An 18,537-nucleotide genomic window follows, 5' to 3' on the forward strand; every position below is an offset into this window, starting at 1 on the left:
AGGGCCAGCCGCCACTGATGGCTACGGCGGCTGGCCATCGTTTTTTGGTTTTTGGTCGACACTGGTGCCGAGATCAGCGTTTTACCTCCTACAAGTTACAACACCCGCAGCAGGGCACCGGGGCCCCCCCTGAGGGCCGTGAACGGCAGCACAGTAAGGACCTATGGCACCCGTCAGGTGCAGCTACAGTTCGGCTCCAGCCAGTTCACGTGGGACTTTACACTGGCCGCCGTAGCCCAACCGCTTCTGGGTGCGGATTTTTTGCGGGCTCACAGCCTACTGGTCGACCTGCCCAGGAAGAGACTGGTACACGCCGAGACCTTTCAGACGTTCTCCCTGGGTGCAGCCCAGTTGCCAGCCCCTCACCTCGGCTCCATCACGCTGTCCGACAACGACTTCACCAGGGTCCTGGCGGATTTCCCATCGGTTCTGGCACTGCAGTTCACAGCGGCCATGCCCCGACACGGCGTACAGCACCAGATCCCGACCCAGGGACCACCCCTCCACGCCCACGCTCGGCGGCATCCCCCGGACAAGCTCCAACTGGCGAAGGAGGAGTTCCAGAGGATGAAGGAATTGGGGCTCATCCGGCGGTCCGACAGCCCATGGTCCTCCCCCCTGCACATGGTGTCCAAAGCGACGGGAGGCTGGAGACCATGCAGCAACTACCGCTGGCTGAACGAGGCTACCACACCGGACCGCTACCCTGTGCCGCACATTCAGGACTTTGCAGCAAACCTGCACGGCGCACGGATCTTCTCCAAGGTAGACCTCATCCAAGGGTACCATCAAATCCCGATGCATCCTGACGACGTCCCCAAAACAGCTCTCATCACCCCGTTTGGCCTTTTCGAGTTCCTCCGCATGCCATTCGGTCTGAAGAATGCCGCACAGACGTTCCAGCAGTTAATGGACGCGGTGGGATGGGACCTGGACTTCGCGTTCATCTATTTGGACGACATCCTCATAGCCAGCAGCAGTCGTCAGGAGCATCTGTCCCACCTCCGTCAACTCTGCGCCCGACTGAGTGAGTACGGTCTTACAATCAACCCCGCCAAATGCCAGTTCGGCCTCGATACCATTGACTTCCTGGGCCACAGGATTACTAAAGACGGGGCAACCCCTCTGCCCGCTAAGGTAGATGCGGTCCGCCACTTCCCCCGACCCACCACGCTCAAAGGCCTTCAGGAATTCGTAGGTATGGTCAATTCCTACCACCACTTCCTCCCTTCAGCTGCCCGGATCATGCGCTCCCTGTTCGCCCTGATGTCGGGTCCGAGCAAGGACATTACCTGGGACGAGGAGTCCGCCGCCACTTTCGTTCAAACGAAGGAAGCTTTGGCGAACGCCGCAATGCTAGTACATCCCAGAATGGACGCCCCTACCGCCCTCACAGTGGACGCATCTAACACGGCAGTCGGTGGGGTGCTGGAGCAACTCATCGCAGGTCACTGGCAACTCCTGGCGTTTTTCAGCAAACACCTGCGGCCACCCGAGCTCAAGTACAGTGCTTTCGACTGGGAACTGTTGGCGCTCTACCTGGCAATCCGGCACTTCAGGTACTTCCTAGAAGGTCGGCCCTTCACCGCGTTCACGGACCACAAACCGCTTACCTTTGCGTTTACGAAAGCGTCCGACCCCTGGTCGTCCCGCCAGCAACGCCACCTGTCCTACATCTCTGAGTACACAACGGATGTCCGGCACGTCTCGGGTAAGGACAATGTCGTGGCGGATGCGCTCTCTCGCCCTACCATTCATGCCCTTTCCCAAGGGGTAGACTTTGAGGCACTGGCAGAGGCACAGCAGGCAGATGAGGAGATTCCAAGTTACAGAACCGCAGTCTCCGGTTTGCAGCTGAAGGACCTCCCCGTAGGCCCAGATGAGAGGACCCTACTCTGTGACGTCGCCACCGGCCAGCCCTATCCCGTCGTCCCGACAGCCTGGCGGCGCCATGTTTTCGACTCCATTCATAACTTGGTGCATTCCTCCATCCGGACGACTGTCCGGATGGTTTCCAGCAGGTTCGTTTGGCACGGACTCCGCAAACAGGTCAGTGAATGGGCCAAAATGTGCATGCACTGCCAGACGGCCAAGGTGCAGCGGCACACCAAAGCCCCACCACAGCAGTTCCATCCCGCCCACCGGCGTTTCGACCACATTCATGTGGATATCGTGGGCCCCCTGCCAGTGTCGCTTTGGTGTACCGGCCCACATTACCTCCGACAGAGGCGCCCAGTTCACCTCCAGCCTGTGGTCAGCTATGGCCAGACTTTTGGGGACTCAGCTGCACCACACAACTGCCTACCACCCACAGTCGAACGGGCTAGTGGAGCGTTTCCACCATCACCTGAAGTCGGCCCTCATGGCCCGCCTGCGAGGAGCCAACTGGGCAGACGAGCTTCCCTGGGTCCTACTCGGCATCCGCACAGCGCCCAAGGACGACCTGCACGCCTCGTCGGCCGAGTTGGTATACATCGCGCCCCTGGTCGTCCCCGGGGAGTTCCTACCAGCCCCACGGGGGCAAGAGGAAGATCCCGCAGCAGTCCTGGGCAGACTACACAAGAAGCTCGGTAACCTGGCCCCCATACCCACTTCACAGCACGGGCGGAACCCGACCTGCGTACCCAAAGACCTGCAGAACTGTAAGTTTGTGTTTGTACGAAGGGGCGGGCATCGGCCACCGCTGCAGCGGCCATACGAGGGGCCGTTTATGGTGCTCCGGAACAATGGGTCCACGTTCGTGCTGGACGTTGGGGGGAAAGAGGAGGTTTTCACGGTGGACTGCCTCAAACCGGCCCATGTGGACCTGGTGCAACCGGCCGAGTTTCCGGCATCTCGGTGCAGAGGCCGACCTCCCAAGCAGGTTCCGGCCCAGACTGTGGACATTGGGGGGTGTATCGCCGGTTCTGGGGGGGGGGGTATGTGGCGACCCATTTCCTGGCACATCCGAACCGGCTCACAATTAGATAGCCTACGGGGGTTTGCGAGCACAGAGCTTTGGAGCCTCTGCACCACGGGGGGCAGGTTGAGGGAGGCTTAAAAGTGAGGCTGAGGATTTCGAATAAAGTTTTATCCTTCGACTGCAGTTACCGACTCCTTGTCGTAATTTTAGCGCTGCATGTAGCACACCGCTACAATAGAACCATTAGCTGAAATAATTAGAACAGACTTACATGTCAATATTGTGGGCTTCAGAGTTAACCAAGAAGAATATAAAATTAATTTATTTGCTGATGATGTTCTGATTTATTTAACAAACCCATTGCGATCGTTGCAAAAATTATCTTTTAGATTGGAAGAATATGGGAAAATATCAGGGTATAAAGTAAACTGGGATAAAAGTGAAATTTTACCCCTTACCAAAGGAGATTATAGTCAACGTCGACTAGTAACTCAATTTAGATGACCAACAAATGGTATAAAATATTTAGGTATAAAAGTCGATAATGATATAAAGAATTTATATAAACTAAATTATTTGCCATTATTGAAAAAAGTAAAAGAAGCTCTTGATAAATGGATGATGTTACCAATTACATTAATAGGTAGAGTTAATGCTGTAAAAATGAATATATTTCCTAGATTACAATATTTATTCAAAACATTACCAATACAACTGCCTTCTAAGTTTTTTCAAGAATTGAATAAATGTGTGAGGAAGTTTCTTTGGAAAGGAAAGAATATCATTGGAAAAATTGACATGTAAATTTGATTTAGGAGGGTTACAACTTCCAAATTTTAAGAATTATTACAAAGCAAATCAACTTAGATTTATTGCATCTTTTTTTGATGAAGAAAAACCGGCATGGATTAGAATAGAACTAGATAAGATAGGAGAAAATATACCAGAAGATTTTATATATAAATGGGAATCCAAATGGATACGGGAAAAGAAAGAATCTCTTATATTAAGACATTTGATTGATTTATGTAATAAGGTAAATATAGATGATGAAATAAAGAAATTCTTATTAGCAAAAAGAACTTTAATTCAAAATAGGCTTATTCCTTTCACAATGGATAATCAACTTTTACATAACTGGTTTCAAAAAGGGATCAGATATATAGGTGACTGTTTTGAAGGAGGTATATTGATGTCGTTTGATCAATTAAAAAATAAATATAAAATATCAAATAACACTCTTTTCTGTTATTTTCAACTAAAGGCCTATTTACGAGATAAACTGGGTCAAACAATGTTAATGCCAAAACCTAATGAAATAGAAAGCTTAATTCAAAAAGGTAAAATTTAAAAAAATTACATCTTGTATGTATAATTTGATTCAAAACCAGACAATTAAACCAGGAATCCATAAATCAAGACAAAAATGGGAAACTGATTTGAATATTAAAATTGATGAAAAAAATTGGTCAAGACTATGTCTTGATAGTATGATAAATACATAAATGTCCGACAGATTAGTACAATATAATTTTTTACATCAATTATATATAACACCACAGAAAATAAATAGATTTAATTCAAATTTATCTGACCAATGTTTTCGATGTAATCAAGAAATTGGTACCTTTTTACATTCTACTTGGGCCTGTTCTAAAATTCAACCTTTTTGGATAAATTTAAGACTTTTACTGGAACAAATTATTGGAATACAACTCCCACATAGCCCAATGTTATTTTTATTAGGTGATATTGAAGGGATAATATCGAAACCTAAATTGAATAAATATCAGAAAAAAATTATAAAAATTGCATTAGCAGTAGCCAAAAAAGCTATTGCATACTTGGAAATCAGATTCATATTTAACTATGGATTGTTGGAATAATGAAATATATAGCTGCATTCCACTTGAACAAATTACTTATAATTTAAGAAATGAATATGATATATTTTTGAAAATTTGGCACCCCTATCTACAAAAGATAGGATTAAATATATAGGTACTTTGAAGATAAAATTATAAGCTATTTGGGGAAAATAAAAATTGAAGTTATTTTTAACTCCATGGAGCATGTGGGGATCCTCCGATATCCAGGCAATCTTTCTATCTTTTTTCTTTCTTTTTTTCAGATAGGGATCTAAGGGGGGGGGCCAATATTAATTTTTCACTATTCTAATATTCTATTCATTTTATGTAATTCTCTTAAAAATTTAATAAATAAAAAATTCCAAAACAGAAAACCATTTCCATTTGTTTTCACATCTCAATGAGTAGCCAGCCAATAATGTTTTTTAAAAAATTACCTTTTGTTGAAAGACTGTCTTATTGTATAAATTATAGAGTTCTTGTGTTAATTCCTCTCGATGGCGCTTGAAATTTTTTACGTATTTCGATGAACTCAGATTCAGTTCCTGAAGGAAACAGCCTGGTGCCTTACACCTGATGAGATGAAAATAAACACCAAGGAATTTAAGTCAAATTAAATTATTCAGTATGAAAAAGAATTCTAAAATGTGTTCACTTTCAATTACACAGAAAGCTCTATGAAGAAAATAGAATTTGCAAATTTTTAGTCAAGAAATAATCATTATACTTTGCTAAAGAATACAAATAGAAATAAATAATTTGAGCAAGAAATATCAAATATAGAAAATTACAGCACAGACAGGCCCTTTGACCCATGATATTGTGCTATACTAAGATAACCTATATCCTTCCTTTCTACATAGCCTTCATTTAACGAGCATTTAAGACTGAATACAAAACTTCAGTGGAAGGGAAATAATTTAGAGTAGATGCATCAAAGTGAGGAAGGAAGCAAATGGCATAAGTAACATGAAATGTGTAATATGTCTCTCTATTCTAAGTAGCCGTCATTGTTCGAGAGCTAAACTGAAAACTTGAGGGCAACAATATAGAAGAGCACTTCTAGTGCCAAGGTGCTCCCATCTCCTTTCACCTCTCAGATGGACACAAATCATAACGTTAAGGGAAATGAAAGCAACAAGAGAAACAATGAGACCAAAATTTAATTACCTATTTACTTACTTGCGCCTAACTCCATGTTGGGATTGTGATTCAGATAGACCAGAAATTTTGAAGTCTGGCACTTGATTCAGGGAAGTAGAATCAGATAGAACACCTTTCTTTGGTTTAGTTGGCTGGATAAAGACCGGAACAACATTTTTTTCTTCAGGTTTGGGTTTAATTCCCTGTATTTTACTTTTGTTTTTTTGTTTCACTGGCTCTAAACAAAAGATTAACAAAAAATATTAATGAAACAAAATAAACAATTCCTACCCATAAAATTCAGATCTTCTTCAGTTGCTCTTGCTTTTAAAAATATACCACCACTTAGCCTAAAATAGAACCCAGCAGCTAATCTGCCATTGTTATCTAATTGGATCTGTATTTGCTTAAGGATGACTTTGGAGCACTCTGAAATAGTCAAGTGTGATATTACTGCCCTTTCAAACTCAAGAACAAACCCAGACAGAACACCTGCCACTGCCGTAGAATTCAAACAATAGTCATTACCTGCACTTTGAAAAGCCCTTCTGTACATCAGAAATCATTTAACTGAAAGAACTGTACACATTAGACAAGAAATAGCCTATCATAGTTTTATATACAGAAATACTGCTAACAGACAAAGAGCCAACCAAACTCCATCATTATCCCCAAGTACATCCTAGGATCTAGCAAGACAGACCCAAAAGAGGTAATCATACAGTGACAAACAAGATAGATATCTAGCATTCAACTCAGGACTCGAAGCCTCATGGCATCAGGTCAAATACAAGCAAAGAAATGGCCTTCTGCTTGCCACCTTTTGTCCTTCAGCTAGCAAATCAGTGTCCATCCCTCTGATATAGATAAACTAAAAGGCACAGGAAAAAAGTGCAGAATCCAGATTTTTTAAAAGCTTCCCTGGCTACAGCAGTGGTGTCAGAGGATTAGATGACCATTAAAATTGTATTATTTATTTAAAAGAGGAGGATAAACCAAACAATTACAGGCCAGATATTAGAGCTTCAGTGGTGGGCAAACATCAGGATCATGTAAGCATTAATAATAATGAACAAGTGAGACCAAGGTGGAATCAATCTATAAACAAAAAAGTGAATTTGATTTTGACTACAATGATAAAGGAATGGTTTACATCCAGACCATGGAATTCGTAGCCAGACAAGCCAGGGGGGAGAAGTTCTGAACGATACAAAAATCCCATAGGTTAAAAAGATAAATGTCGCATACAATAAACAGATCAAACTCAAATAACAACATACACAATGTAGATAATCCAGCAATACAAGCAGAGCTTGGTGTGGAGGAACAAAATTGCAAGTCCACACATTCTCAAAAGGGCACCACAACAGGGTGATAAAAAGTATAGTTAAAGAAAACAGAATGCTCTGCATTATCAGCTAAGGTATTAAATGTTATGCTCTAACTACGAACAATGCCAAAGTTTGAGTAAGTTTCTAGTTAGATTGCACTGGGGAAATGTGCTGAGGAGGTTTATGACTAGACTGGTAAATTACAGCTGTTGGAAGAGATTGAACTGATATATGGTCATATTTTATTGGTATATTGTTGGCAGTTGGGCCACTGGTAAGAAATTGAAATAAATGAGAGCTCACCAGTAACAGCCATTCTCTTCCCATTCATTATACTTGAAGCTGTAGCTGGAGTTTTGATCTTTATTCTTTCGATTAGAGACTCAAACTCATCAGTTGAAGTATCTGACGAAATTGAGATGTGGTTTAACCTCTTGGAGTGCACAGAATGGTATGAGGAACTATCATCTGATTGCAGAGATCCTCTGTCCCAAGTGTGAGAACTGAGCTGCTTAGACTTCATTTTCTGTCCATCCAAAGTGGGAACTCTTTGTGTGTTTTCAAAAACAAAATCCTCTATACTGCTGTTCAACACTGGTGACATTGATCTTGCTACAGAGGATACACTAGATACTTGTTCCTTAAAATATTTAGTTCCTGGCTTACAGCTTTGTTCATGTAATTCTAGAAAAGAAGTGAAAATATTAACATGAAATAAATAAACCAAATGCAGAGCTTGCTCAAATTTCTTTCACATTTTCCAAAATGTCCTTGAAACAAACAAGCCCTTCAAAAATGAAAGTCCAACAAATAATTTTTAATTATAAATACTTAACATAAAATTGCAAATCCTGCCCTTTCCTTACAATTCTTTTTTAAGCAGATAGTGATTTTCTTTCCATAGATGACTTTATAGTTAATTGATGGATCAGTTTGCCTCCAATATAGAAAAATTAAGTCACATGCAGATTTGGATACAATACTGAAATTAGCTTGGAGCTGTACTTGTTACATGGTCAAAAGGAAAAATGAAATTGGGGGTGGCATAGTGACATACCAATTAAAGCCACTGCTTCACAGTGCCAGAAACCCAGATTCAACCTGGATCTCAGGTGTTGTGAATTTCAAAGTGCTCGTTTCCTCCCATACACTGCAGACAAGAGAGTTGGTAGGTTAATTTGCCACTAACAATTACCCCTTTCTGCAGGTGAGTGATAGAATCTGACAGAAGAGTTGATGGGAATGTGAGGGATTAATGTAAAATTGGTGCAGACTTAGTGGGTCAAAGGGCCCATTTCCATGTTGCATCCTTCTCTGTGTGTGACTGTATAAATATTAAAAATAATTTAATATATGTAGAAAGCATGCTACCCACCTTTCCATTGGATGGTTTACCAACAAATAAAACTAAGTTTTCTGACCAGAGATTTAATTATTTATACATCAAAAATTACTCAATTAAAAAAACAGGAATGTATAAGGTACTTGCCAGTATCAGCAGTGTCTTCAAGTTCCACAATCTTCTTTATAGGCAATTCATCCAGAGATGAGTCACTCACTATAAAATCATTCAGGCTGTAGAAGAAAATGTTATTACTATTTAGAAAATGAGGAGCATAAAATGAAGTTACTAAACCTGCAGTCAGATGTCCTGATGTCAGAATACAATGTTGAACTTTAATAATAACCACTAATCACTCCTCAAATATCATTTGACACTGAGGAAACAGCACCAGCAGGGGAAAAAAATCCATCTCTTTTTGACTTCCATTCTCATGCATGATTAGGTCCTAGATTTTCTTGCTAAGAATATGCAATTTCTCATCGGCTCAACTTTATTAAAATCTCCTGCCTTAGAAACCATTGAAGAGAAAAACTTAAGTAAGATTGTTCAGCACAATATAGACTCATCCCAGTGATCTCAAGCACATTTTGCTATTTTAATCTTTGATACATAATTGGAGAATTTGAATAAAAGGACATACAATTTCTGCAAAAAGCTGTAACATTTTTAAAAGGTAATAGAAAACAGATATACTATATCCATACGGTATATCATAAGTGTGCTGGGAATAGCAAATATTAAAATAACTCAACATTCACAATGTTAAATCTGTTAGAATGGGAGAATATGGGAGAAAAGTTAGATCATAAGGATGAATTTAATGGAGTGAATAAGCTCTTTGTCTAAATAATGTCATTCAATAATACCACTTACCAACCAACCAACCACCCCCCCCCCCCCCCCAATACCAACAAATTGATCAGTATGATTTTGGGAGCTACCTTACTTAAAATCAACTGTTCTAGACAAACTTACAATAACTTTCCACAAAGAATCATATGAAACTATATATTTTAAGATTTTATTTTATATACTGTTCCTGCAAATTCAAAAATATGGGATCATAACGAGTTACGTAGAAGCCTGGGATGCAAATTAAAGCAGAAAATGCTAAGTAATAAGCCTAAAGTCATATAGAAATTTGAAGTTTAAGCCTCATTTATTGCTTTATCATTTACCATACAATCCCTTCCTTCTTAAAATTGTCTTATCACTTGCTTGATATTCCATACCAGGTGATCAGGGACTTCCTCTAATAAATTTTAGGTCTCCCTCACAATTTTGATCCTCTATCTGCTTGCGCTAACCCTTTCTCTCTAACAAGAAACTGGGAATGAGCAATACCATAACCAAGTTAAACATTTAACACTTTATTTAGTATAATTCATTTAGCACAAAAGAGGGAGTGAGTGTGGCAGTTGCTTTGGATGCAGAAAAAGCATTTGATAGATTGGAATGGGATTTTTTATTTAAAATATTGGAAAAATATGGATTAGGAGTATCTTTTATAAAATGGATTAAAACCTTAAATATTAATCCCAAAGCTAAAGTAGTGACAAATGGTCAAATTTCAACACCATTTCAGCTAACAAGGTCAACTAGGCAAGGTTGTCCATTATCACCTGCCTTATTTGTGTTGGCGATAGAACCATTAGCTGAATTAATTAGAATGGACCCAGATATTAAGGGTTTTAGAGTTAATCAGGAAGAATATAAGATTAACTTATTTGCTAATGATGTTCTGCTTTATTTAACAAACCCATTGCACTCGTTGCGTAAATTATTCTATAGATTAGAAGAATATGGGAAAATATCAGATAAAATAAATTGGGATAAAAGTGAAATTTTACCTCTTACTAAAGGAGATTATAGTCAATGTCGATTAATAACTCAATTTAGATGGCCAACAAATGGTATAAAATATTTAGGTATAAGAGTTGATAATGATATAAAGAACTTGTATAAATTAAATTACTTACCATTACTGAAAAAAATTCAAGGATCTTAATAAATGGATGATATTACCAATAACATTAGTAGGTAGAGTAAATACCATAAAAATGAATATATTCCCTAGACTACAATACCTATTTCAATCATTACCAATACAACTACCTCAGAAGTTTTTTCAAGAGTTAAACAAATATGTGAGGAAGTTTCTTTGGAAAGGTAAGATGTCAAGAATATCGTTGGAAAAATTGACATGGAAATTTGATCTAGGAGGGTTACAATTTCCAAATTTTAAGAATTATTATAAAGCAAACCAACTTAGATTTATTGCATCTTTTTTTGAGAAAGATAAACCGGCATGGATTAGAATAGAACTAGATAAAATAGGAGAAAATACACCAGAAGATTTTATATATAAATGGGAATCTAAATGGATACGGGAAAAGAAAGAATCTCCTATATTAAAACATTTGATTGACTTATGGAATAAGATAAATGTTGATGATGAGACAAAGAAATCTTTATTAGCAAAGAGATCTTTAATTCAAAATAGACTTATTCCTTTTACAATGGATAATCAACTTTTATATAATTGGTTTCAAAAAGGGATTAGATTTATAGGAGATTGTTTTGAAGGAGGTATATTAATGTCATTTGATCAATTAAAGAATAAATATAAAGTATCAAACAATACTCTTTTTTGTTACTTCCAACTAAGAGCTTATTTAAGAGAAAAATTAGGTCAAACAATGTTATTGCCAAAATCTAATGAAATAGAAACTTTAATTCAAAAAGGAAAGATTAAAAAAATTATTTCTTATATGTATAACTTGATTCAAAAACAGGCAATTAAACAAGGAGTCCATAAGTCAAGACAAAAATGGGAAAGTGACTTGAATATTAAAATTGAAGAAACAAATTGGTCAAGACTATGTCTTGATAGTATGACAAATACAATAAATGTCCGGTTAAGATTAGTGTAATATAATTTTTTACATCAATTATATATTACACCACAAAAAATAAATAAATTAAACCCAAATTTATCTGATCAGTGTTTCCGATGTAAACAAGATATCGGTACTTTTTTACATTCTACTTGGTCGTGTTCTAAAATTCAACCTTCTTGGACAAATTTAAGAGTTTTATTGGAACAAATTATTGGAACACAACTTCCACATAATCCAATATTATTTTTACTAGGCGATATTGAAGGGATAAAACCGAAACCCAAATTGAATAAATATCAGAAAGAATTTATAAAAATTGCATTGGCAGTAGCCAAAAAGGCTATTGCAGTTACTTGGAAATCGGATACATACTTAAGTATAGATCGTTGGAAGAAGGAAATTTATGGCTGTATTCCACTTGAAAAAATTACTTACAATTTAAGAGATAAATATAAAACATTTTTGAAAATTTGGCACCTTTATTTACAAAAGACAGGATTAAATATATAGGTGCTCCGAAGATGAAATAATTGGTTATTTGAGGAAAGAAATAAATATATATACTAAAGTTATTACGAACTCCATGGAGCATGTGGGGATCTTTCAATATCCAGGCATTCTTTCTTTTTTTTCCTTTCTTTCTTTCTTTTTTATATAGGGATGTTAAGGAGGAGGGGTTAAGGGGAGGGGGGTAGGGTATATATTTTTTTTCTCTCTCATATTTTCTTTTATTTCTGTAATTATTTGAAAACTCAATAAAAAAGTTTTTAAAAAAAACATTTAACACTTAAGCAGCAAGCTTCACATTTTGAGTTCATATCATGACTAAACCGGCTCTATTTCCAACTATCCCTAGCTTATAAATTTGCAGGCGAAACATAATAGATATCTTTTATCTCTACATTTCACTGTTTTAGTTTGTTGCATTGCAAAGTTGAGGTCACCTCAAATGTCTTCTAACATGTTCTAACTGTACAAGATTCTGTTATTTTTTTCCACCCCTCTGTTGATCACCTGCAATAAACTCCAGTTAAACATTACTTCAACTTTAAAATTATCAATCTTGTTTTCAAATTCCTTCATGGCCTTGCTCCTCTCTACAACAACAATAAAATTCCTTCATGTCTACCCTCTATCATTCACCAATTTGATCAATCCAACATTTACAACCCATCCCTCACTGGGTAAGCCCTCATGGTTTGGAATTAAGCCTTTTTCCAGCATTGAGACTCAGCTTAAATATGAATCAAAATTTGGTCACCCTGTCTTAGCATGTCTATGTGGTCAGGTTGTTTTATATTATTCCTACTAAATGCCTTGCTATGTTAAAATGGATTTATCCTATGATAGATAGGATCCATATGAATAGATAAGGGGGGGGGGGGGGGGAGGACAGTTGACCAGTTATACCTAACTAGTAATTTAAGAAAAGGAATTTGTGTCTGTGTCGGTAAGACAAGGTTTACAGGCACTCCAGTTCTGACAGAAGGTCTCCAAACTGCTCAGTGCTCTTAGATCACAATGACTTATTTTCTGCTCATATTATTACCTCACTCTTATCAATGAATTAAATGCCTATCATGTTTAATATTAAAACCAGTGAAATCTAATCCTCTGATGTTTCTGTGGAATTTATTCATATCATATACAAAATGTAAGAAAAGCACAACTGTAATATTTAACAAAGAAAACCTTTTACATCGTTGGTGACCATTTGGGGAAAAAAACAGCCAGTGACCACAGAACTGGGAAACAAAAAGTGGAATGTGGACTGCACCCAACTTAAGTGCACACATTTCTATTAAAGGAGACAAATGTGCTTTATCTTAGCTTGGTGTTCTACAATTATTTCTGGCGATCTGCAATTTCTATTTTCAGGAACTTACCTGTCGTCATTTTCCTTTAAAGTTCTGTACTTCTGTGATTTTGAATGCGGCTTTTTTACCGATATTAGAACTGATGGAGAAATATTATTAATAAAGCGGATCTCTTCCAACTAATTATAAACTCATCAAATAATCCTGCATTGCACAAAATCTGGATTGCAGCAACAATATAGAGAAAAACCCAAGCATCAACATTCACCAACAAAATGCAATGACTGATCTTAGAAGATTTAACACAAAACAATTATCTCAAAGTGAACTTCTACAATAAAGTAGTTATTCATCTGTTGAAGGAAAACCTCCATCAAGCTAATATAATTGTTTTACTTCCATGTTCTTTACCCAATAGAAAGTAAATTAAATCAAATTTTAATTTATATTCCTTCTCTTCTCATAGCTGCATAGGATCAGCCTGATGAAGCTAAATTTATATATATGTAAATATAACATTTATATATATATACACACACACATAACAGTATATATTTATAAATATTTAAGATATATTATAATATATTTTTGTTCATGGAATATATTACATATCTAAATGTAAATTTTAAAAATATTATATATACACATTTAAATCATCACTGGCCAGCTCATCTAAAGTAATATGATGTACAAATTATATTGCCTTATAGTCTACATCGTAATTTTAAAAAGCAACATAATGCCCCTCAATTTCCTTAGAATGACCCAAAAGGCAATGCCTTTGAATCTTCTTGCTCTACCACATCGACTGCTTTCAGCCATTCCTGGATTTCTTTTCAAAATTCATTACTTTATATTAAAATTATTTGAATGAATAACACTAACACAAATTGGTAAAATTTAACATCTAATCTCTGATTTATCTTTTTTGGCACATTCAAAAAGTCACTGACTATATTACTGAGAGAGTTAGAAAGGTGCATTGAGCAAAGTTAAATCGATAAAGGCTCTTCAATATTTCACTTTTTCCTCCTAGGTACTATACATAGGTCACAATGCAAAAGCACCTTCTAAACTCAGCTAACTAGCAGATCACAAAGGGAGAAAAGGATCCAGCATATAAATTGACACTGAGCATCCATACATGTGCTTTTGAGGTGCAAGTCAAAATACATTTCTCAATCACATTATACAAATAAAATGTGTCATACTCAGTCTTGGTGTGCCCTGTGTAAATATTTGCAAACTCCATTGCTGAATTTGAAGAGGAAATTAAAATACATTTAAGATACAACTCACATTTTTCAAACTCTTCATCCCCACTAGAATCAGAGCTCAACTCAGGAATATTGTCAGATCTGATGATAAAACAAAGAAAACAACTGTCATTCTAAAGCCATAAAATAGAATTTATTATACCAAGCAACACACACAAAATCCTGGAGGAACTCAGCAGATCAGGTTGCATCTATGGAGGGAAATAAACAGTTGATGTTTTAGGCCAAGACCCTTCATTGCAAATGGAAAAGGGGACAGAAGCAGAGGGAGCTCATGATTGCATAGGAGATGAGAAAGGTGAAGGAACCACCAGACTGGAGGGAAAGAAACAAAATATGAAAAAAAAATTGGGCAGGAAAACAGAAGAGGCTGCATACTTAAAGTTAGGAAAATCAATGTTAGTGCATCAAATGGAAGACTAGCTGGACAGAATATGAGGTGCAAATCATCCAACCAGAGTCTGGCCTCATGATAACAGTAGAGAGGTCCATGAACACTATAGGAATAGGAAGTCAAGTTGAAAGAGGTGGCCACCAGGGGATCCTGGCTGTTGCGACAGATGGCATAAAGGTTCTCGAACAAAGCAGTATCCCAGTCTATGACTGGCCTCCCTGATGTAAAGGAGGCTTCACTGGAAGCATTGGATGCAACAAAAGATACCAACAAACCCACAGGGGAAGTGCTGCCTCATACAAAAGGACTGCTTATTTTGCTGAATTGTGGTGAAGGATGAGCTGCAGGGACAGGTGTAACAATTGTCACGGATGCAGTGCAAGTGCCAGGATGGAGTCCATTGGGGAGATGGGGTAAGGGTAGTTGTGCGGAAAATGGAAATGTGGGTGAGGGCAGTATCAACAGTGGTGGAAGCAAAAGCAAATCTGGATTAGTGAGAAAGAGGACATCTCAAATATTCTGAAATGAAAAGCATCATCTTGAGAACATAAGTAAACAGAGGCACAGAAACTGAGAGAAGGAAATAGAATCTTTACAAATAACAAGGGGCACAATGGGAAGAGGTATAGTCAAGGTAACTGGGGGTTATAATACTTAGCATAACCACTGAACCACTCTTTTGGCAATCCCATTAAATTTATTAATCTTAATGGAAGAGCTCTTTCATTAATATGTCAATATACAGGTAGATTGGGAAAATCATGTTGGTGCTGGATTCCAAGAGGAGAAATTTCTAGAATGCCAAGATGGGTTTTTGGAGCAGCTCATGGTTGAGCCCACTAAGGGATCAGCTATTCTGAATTGGGTGTTCTGCAATGAACCAGAATTAAGTAGAGAAATTAAGGTAAAATAACCTTAGGGGCAAGTGACCATAATATGATTGAATTCACCCTGAAATTTGAGGAGAAGCAGCTAAAGTCAGATGTATCAATATCATAGTGGTGTAAAGAGAATTACACAGGCATGAGAGAGGAGTTGACCAAGATTGGAAAAGAACACTGGCAGGGATGAGGGTAGAGTAGCAACGTCTGGAATTTCTGAAAGCAATTTAGAAAGCACAGGATGTCTACATCCCAAAGAGGAAGAAGTATTCTGAAAGGCAAGATGACACAACTTTGGCTAATGAGACATCAAAACCAACATAAGAGCCAAAGAGAGGACATAAGATAGAGCAAAAATTAATGGGAAGTTAGAGGATTGGGAAGCTGTTACACTAGCTGTATGGTGGAAGTTCAAGATCTTCTAAGAATCACTAGATTCTGGAATAGTTCTGGAAGACTGGAAAATTACAAATGTCACTCCACTCTTCAAGAAGGGAGAGAGACAGAAGAAAGGAAACTATAGGACAGTTAGTCTGACAGTGGTTCAAAAGATGTTGGAGTCGATTGTTAAGGATGGCGTGTTGGGGTATTTGGAGGCACGTTTTAAAATAGGCCATAGTCAGCATGGTTTCCTCAAGGGAAAATCTTGCCTGACATATCTGTTGGAATTCAACAAGCAGGATAGATGACGGAGAATCGGTGTATGTTATATAACCATATAACCATTACAGCATGGAAACAGGCCATCTCGGCCCTTCTAGTCCACACCGAACGCTTACTCTCACCTAGTCCCACTGACCCACACTCAGCCCATAACCCCCCATTCCTTTCCTGTCCATATACCTATCCAATTTTACTTTAAATGACAATACCGAACCTGCCTCTACCACTTCTACTGGCAGCTCGTTCCACACAGCTACCACTCTCTGAGTAAAGAAGTTCCTCCCCGTATTACCCCTAAACTTTTGCCCCCTAACTCTCAACTCATGTCCTCTTGTTTGAATCTCCCCTACTCTCAATGGAACAAACCTATCCACGTCAACTTTATCTATCCCCCTCATAATTTTAAATACCTCCATCAAGTCCCCCTCAACCTTCTACGCTTCAAAGAATAAAGACCTAACTTGTTCAACCTTTCCCTGTAACTTACGTGCTGAAACCCAGGTAACATTCTAGTAAATCTTCTCTGTACTCTCTCTATTTTGTTGACATTTTTCCTATAATTCGGTGACCAGAACTGTACACAATACCCCACATTCGGCCTTACCAATGCCTTGTACAATATTAACATTACATCCCAACTCCTAAACTCAATGCTCTGATTTATAAAGGCCAGCATACCAAAAGCTTTCTTCACCACCCTATCCACATGAGATTCCACCTTCAGGAACTATGTACCATTATTCCTAGATCACTGTTTATGTACTTGGATATTCAGAAGCTACATGAGGCTGCTTAACAAGTTAAAAGCCCATGGTATTACAGGAAAGATATTAGCATAGTCATGGCTGATTGGCAGGAGGCAAAGAGTGGGAAAAAAGAGAACCTTTCTGGTTGGCTGCCAATGACTAGTGGTGTTCCACGGGGATCTGTGTTGGGACCGATTCTTTTTATGTTATATGACTTGGATGACAAAATTAATGGCTTTGTTGCAAAGTTTGAGGATGATACAAAAATAGGTAGAAGGGCAGGTAGTTTTGAGAAAGTAGAGGCTGCAGAAGGACCAAGACAGAATAGGAAAATGGTTAAAGTGACAGATGGAATGCAGTGTCGGGAAGTGTATAGTCATGCACATAGGTAGAAAGAAATGAAAAGGTAGACTATTTTCTAATGGACAGAAAATTCAAAAATCTGAGGTGCAAAGGGATTTGAAAATCTTTGTGCAGGATTCCCTAAAGGTTAATCTGCAGGTTGAGTCGGTGATGAGGAAGGCAAATGTAATATTAGCATTCATTTCAAGAGGACTAGAATATAAAAGGAACAATGCAATACTGAGGCTATACAAAGCATTGGTGAGGTGTTACTTGGATATTTTGAGCAGCTTTAGGCCCCTTATCTTAGGAAGGATGCACTGACACTGAAGAAGGTTCACGAAAATTATCCCAGGATTGGATGGCTTGTTATATGAAGGGCATTTGATAGTTCTGGGCCTATATTCACTGGAATTCAAAAGACTGAGTGGTGACCCAATTGAAACCGATCAAATGAAGAAAGGCCTCAGAGTGGCTGTAGAGAGGATGTTTCCTATTGTGGGAGAGCACAAGATCAGAGGATACAGCCTCAGAATAGATAGGTGTCCTTTTAGACAGAGAGATGAATCTATGGAATTTGGAGGTGGAAGCCAAGTTTTTAAGTATATTTAAGGTAAAAGTTGATAGATTCTTGATTGGGCAGGTTATAAAGAGATATGGGGAGAAGGCAGGAGTTTGGGACTGAGAGGGAAAATGGATCAACCATGATGAAATGGTGGAGCAGACTCAATGGGCCAAATGGCCTAACTGTGCTCCATTATATATCTCATCTTAAGAAACTCTACTATCATTAAGACAGAATACCTCTGTATCCTGTCCATGACCAAATCAAGTTGTATTTATTTTTAAGAAACACAGAAAAACAGGTGAGTAGCAGCTCAACAAAATGCAATATTTCTTCCAAAATGGGCATTTGTGTTTTAATTAG

The 18,537-nt window shown here is 38.5% G+C and overlaps 1 protein-coding gene across 1 annotated transcript in view; it reads right to left on the minus strand.

Moving 5' to 3' along the window:
• The window catches only part of gcna (germ cell nuclear acidic peptidase), a 47,342-nt gene that overhangs the window by 18,296 nt on the left and 10,509 nt on the right, over positions 1 to 18,537 (minus strand). Inside the window, exons 5-10 of the mRNA XM_059977063.1 lie at positions 14,606 to 14,664; positions 13,376 to 13,445; positions 8,734 to 8,819; positions 7,548 to 7,928; positions 5,953 to 6,151; positions 5,208 to 5,343 (exon numbers count right to left, since the gene is read on the minus strand). Coding sequence (XP_059833046.1) covers positions 5,208 to 5,343; positions 5,953 to 6,151; positions 7,548 to 7,928; positions 8,734 to 8,819; positions 13,376 to 13,445; positions 14,606 to 14,664 — 931 coding nt within the window. The remainder of the gene's footprint in view (positions 1 to 5,207; positions 5,344 to 5,952; positions 6,152 to 7,547; positions 7,929 to 8,733; positions 8,820 to 13,375; positions 13,446 to 14,605; positions 14,665 to 18,537) is intronic.

The sequence above is a fragment of the Hypanus sabinus genome, chromosome 8 (assembly GCF_030144855.1).
Source record: "Hypanus sabinus isolate sHypSab1 chromosome 8, sHypSab1.hap1, whole genome shotgun sequence".
Lineage (NCBI taxonomy): Eukaryota > Metazoa > Chordata > Chondrichthyes > Myliobatiformes > Dasyatidae > Hypanus > Hypanus sabinus.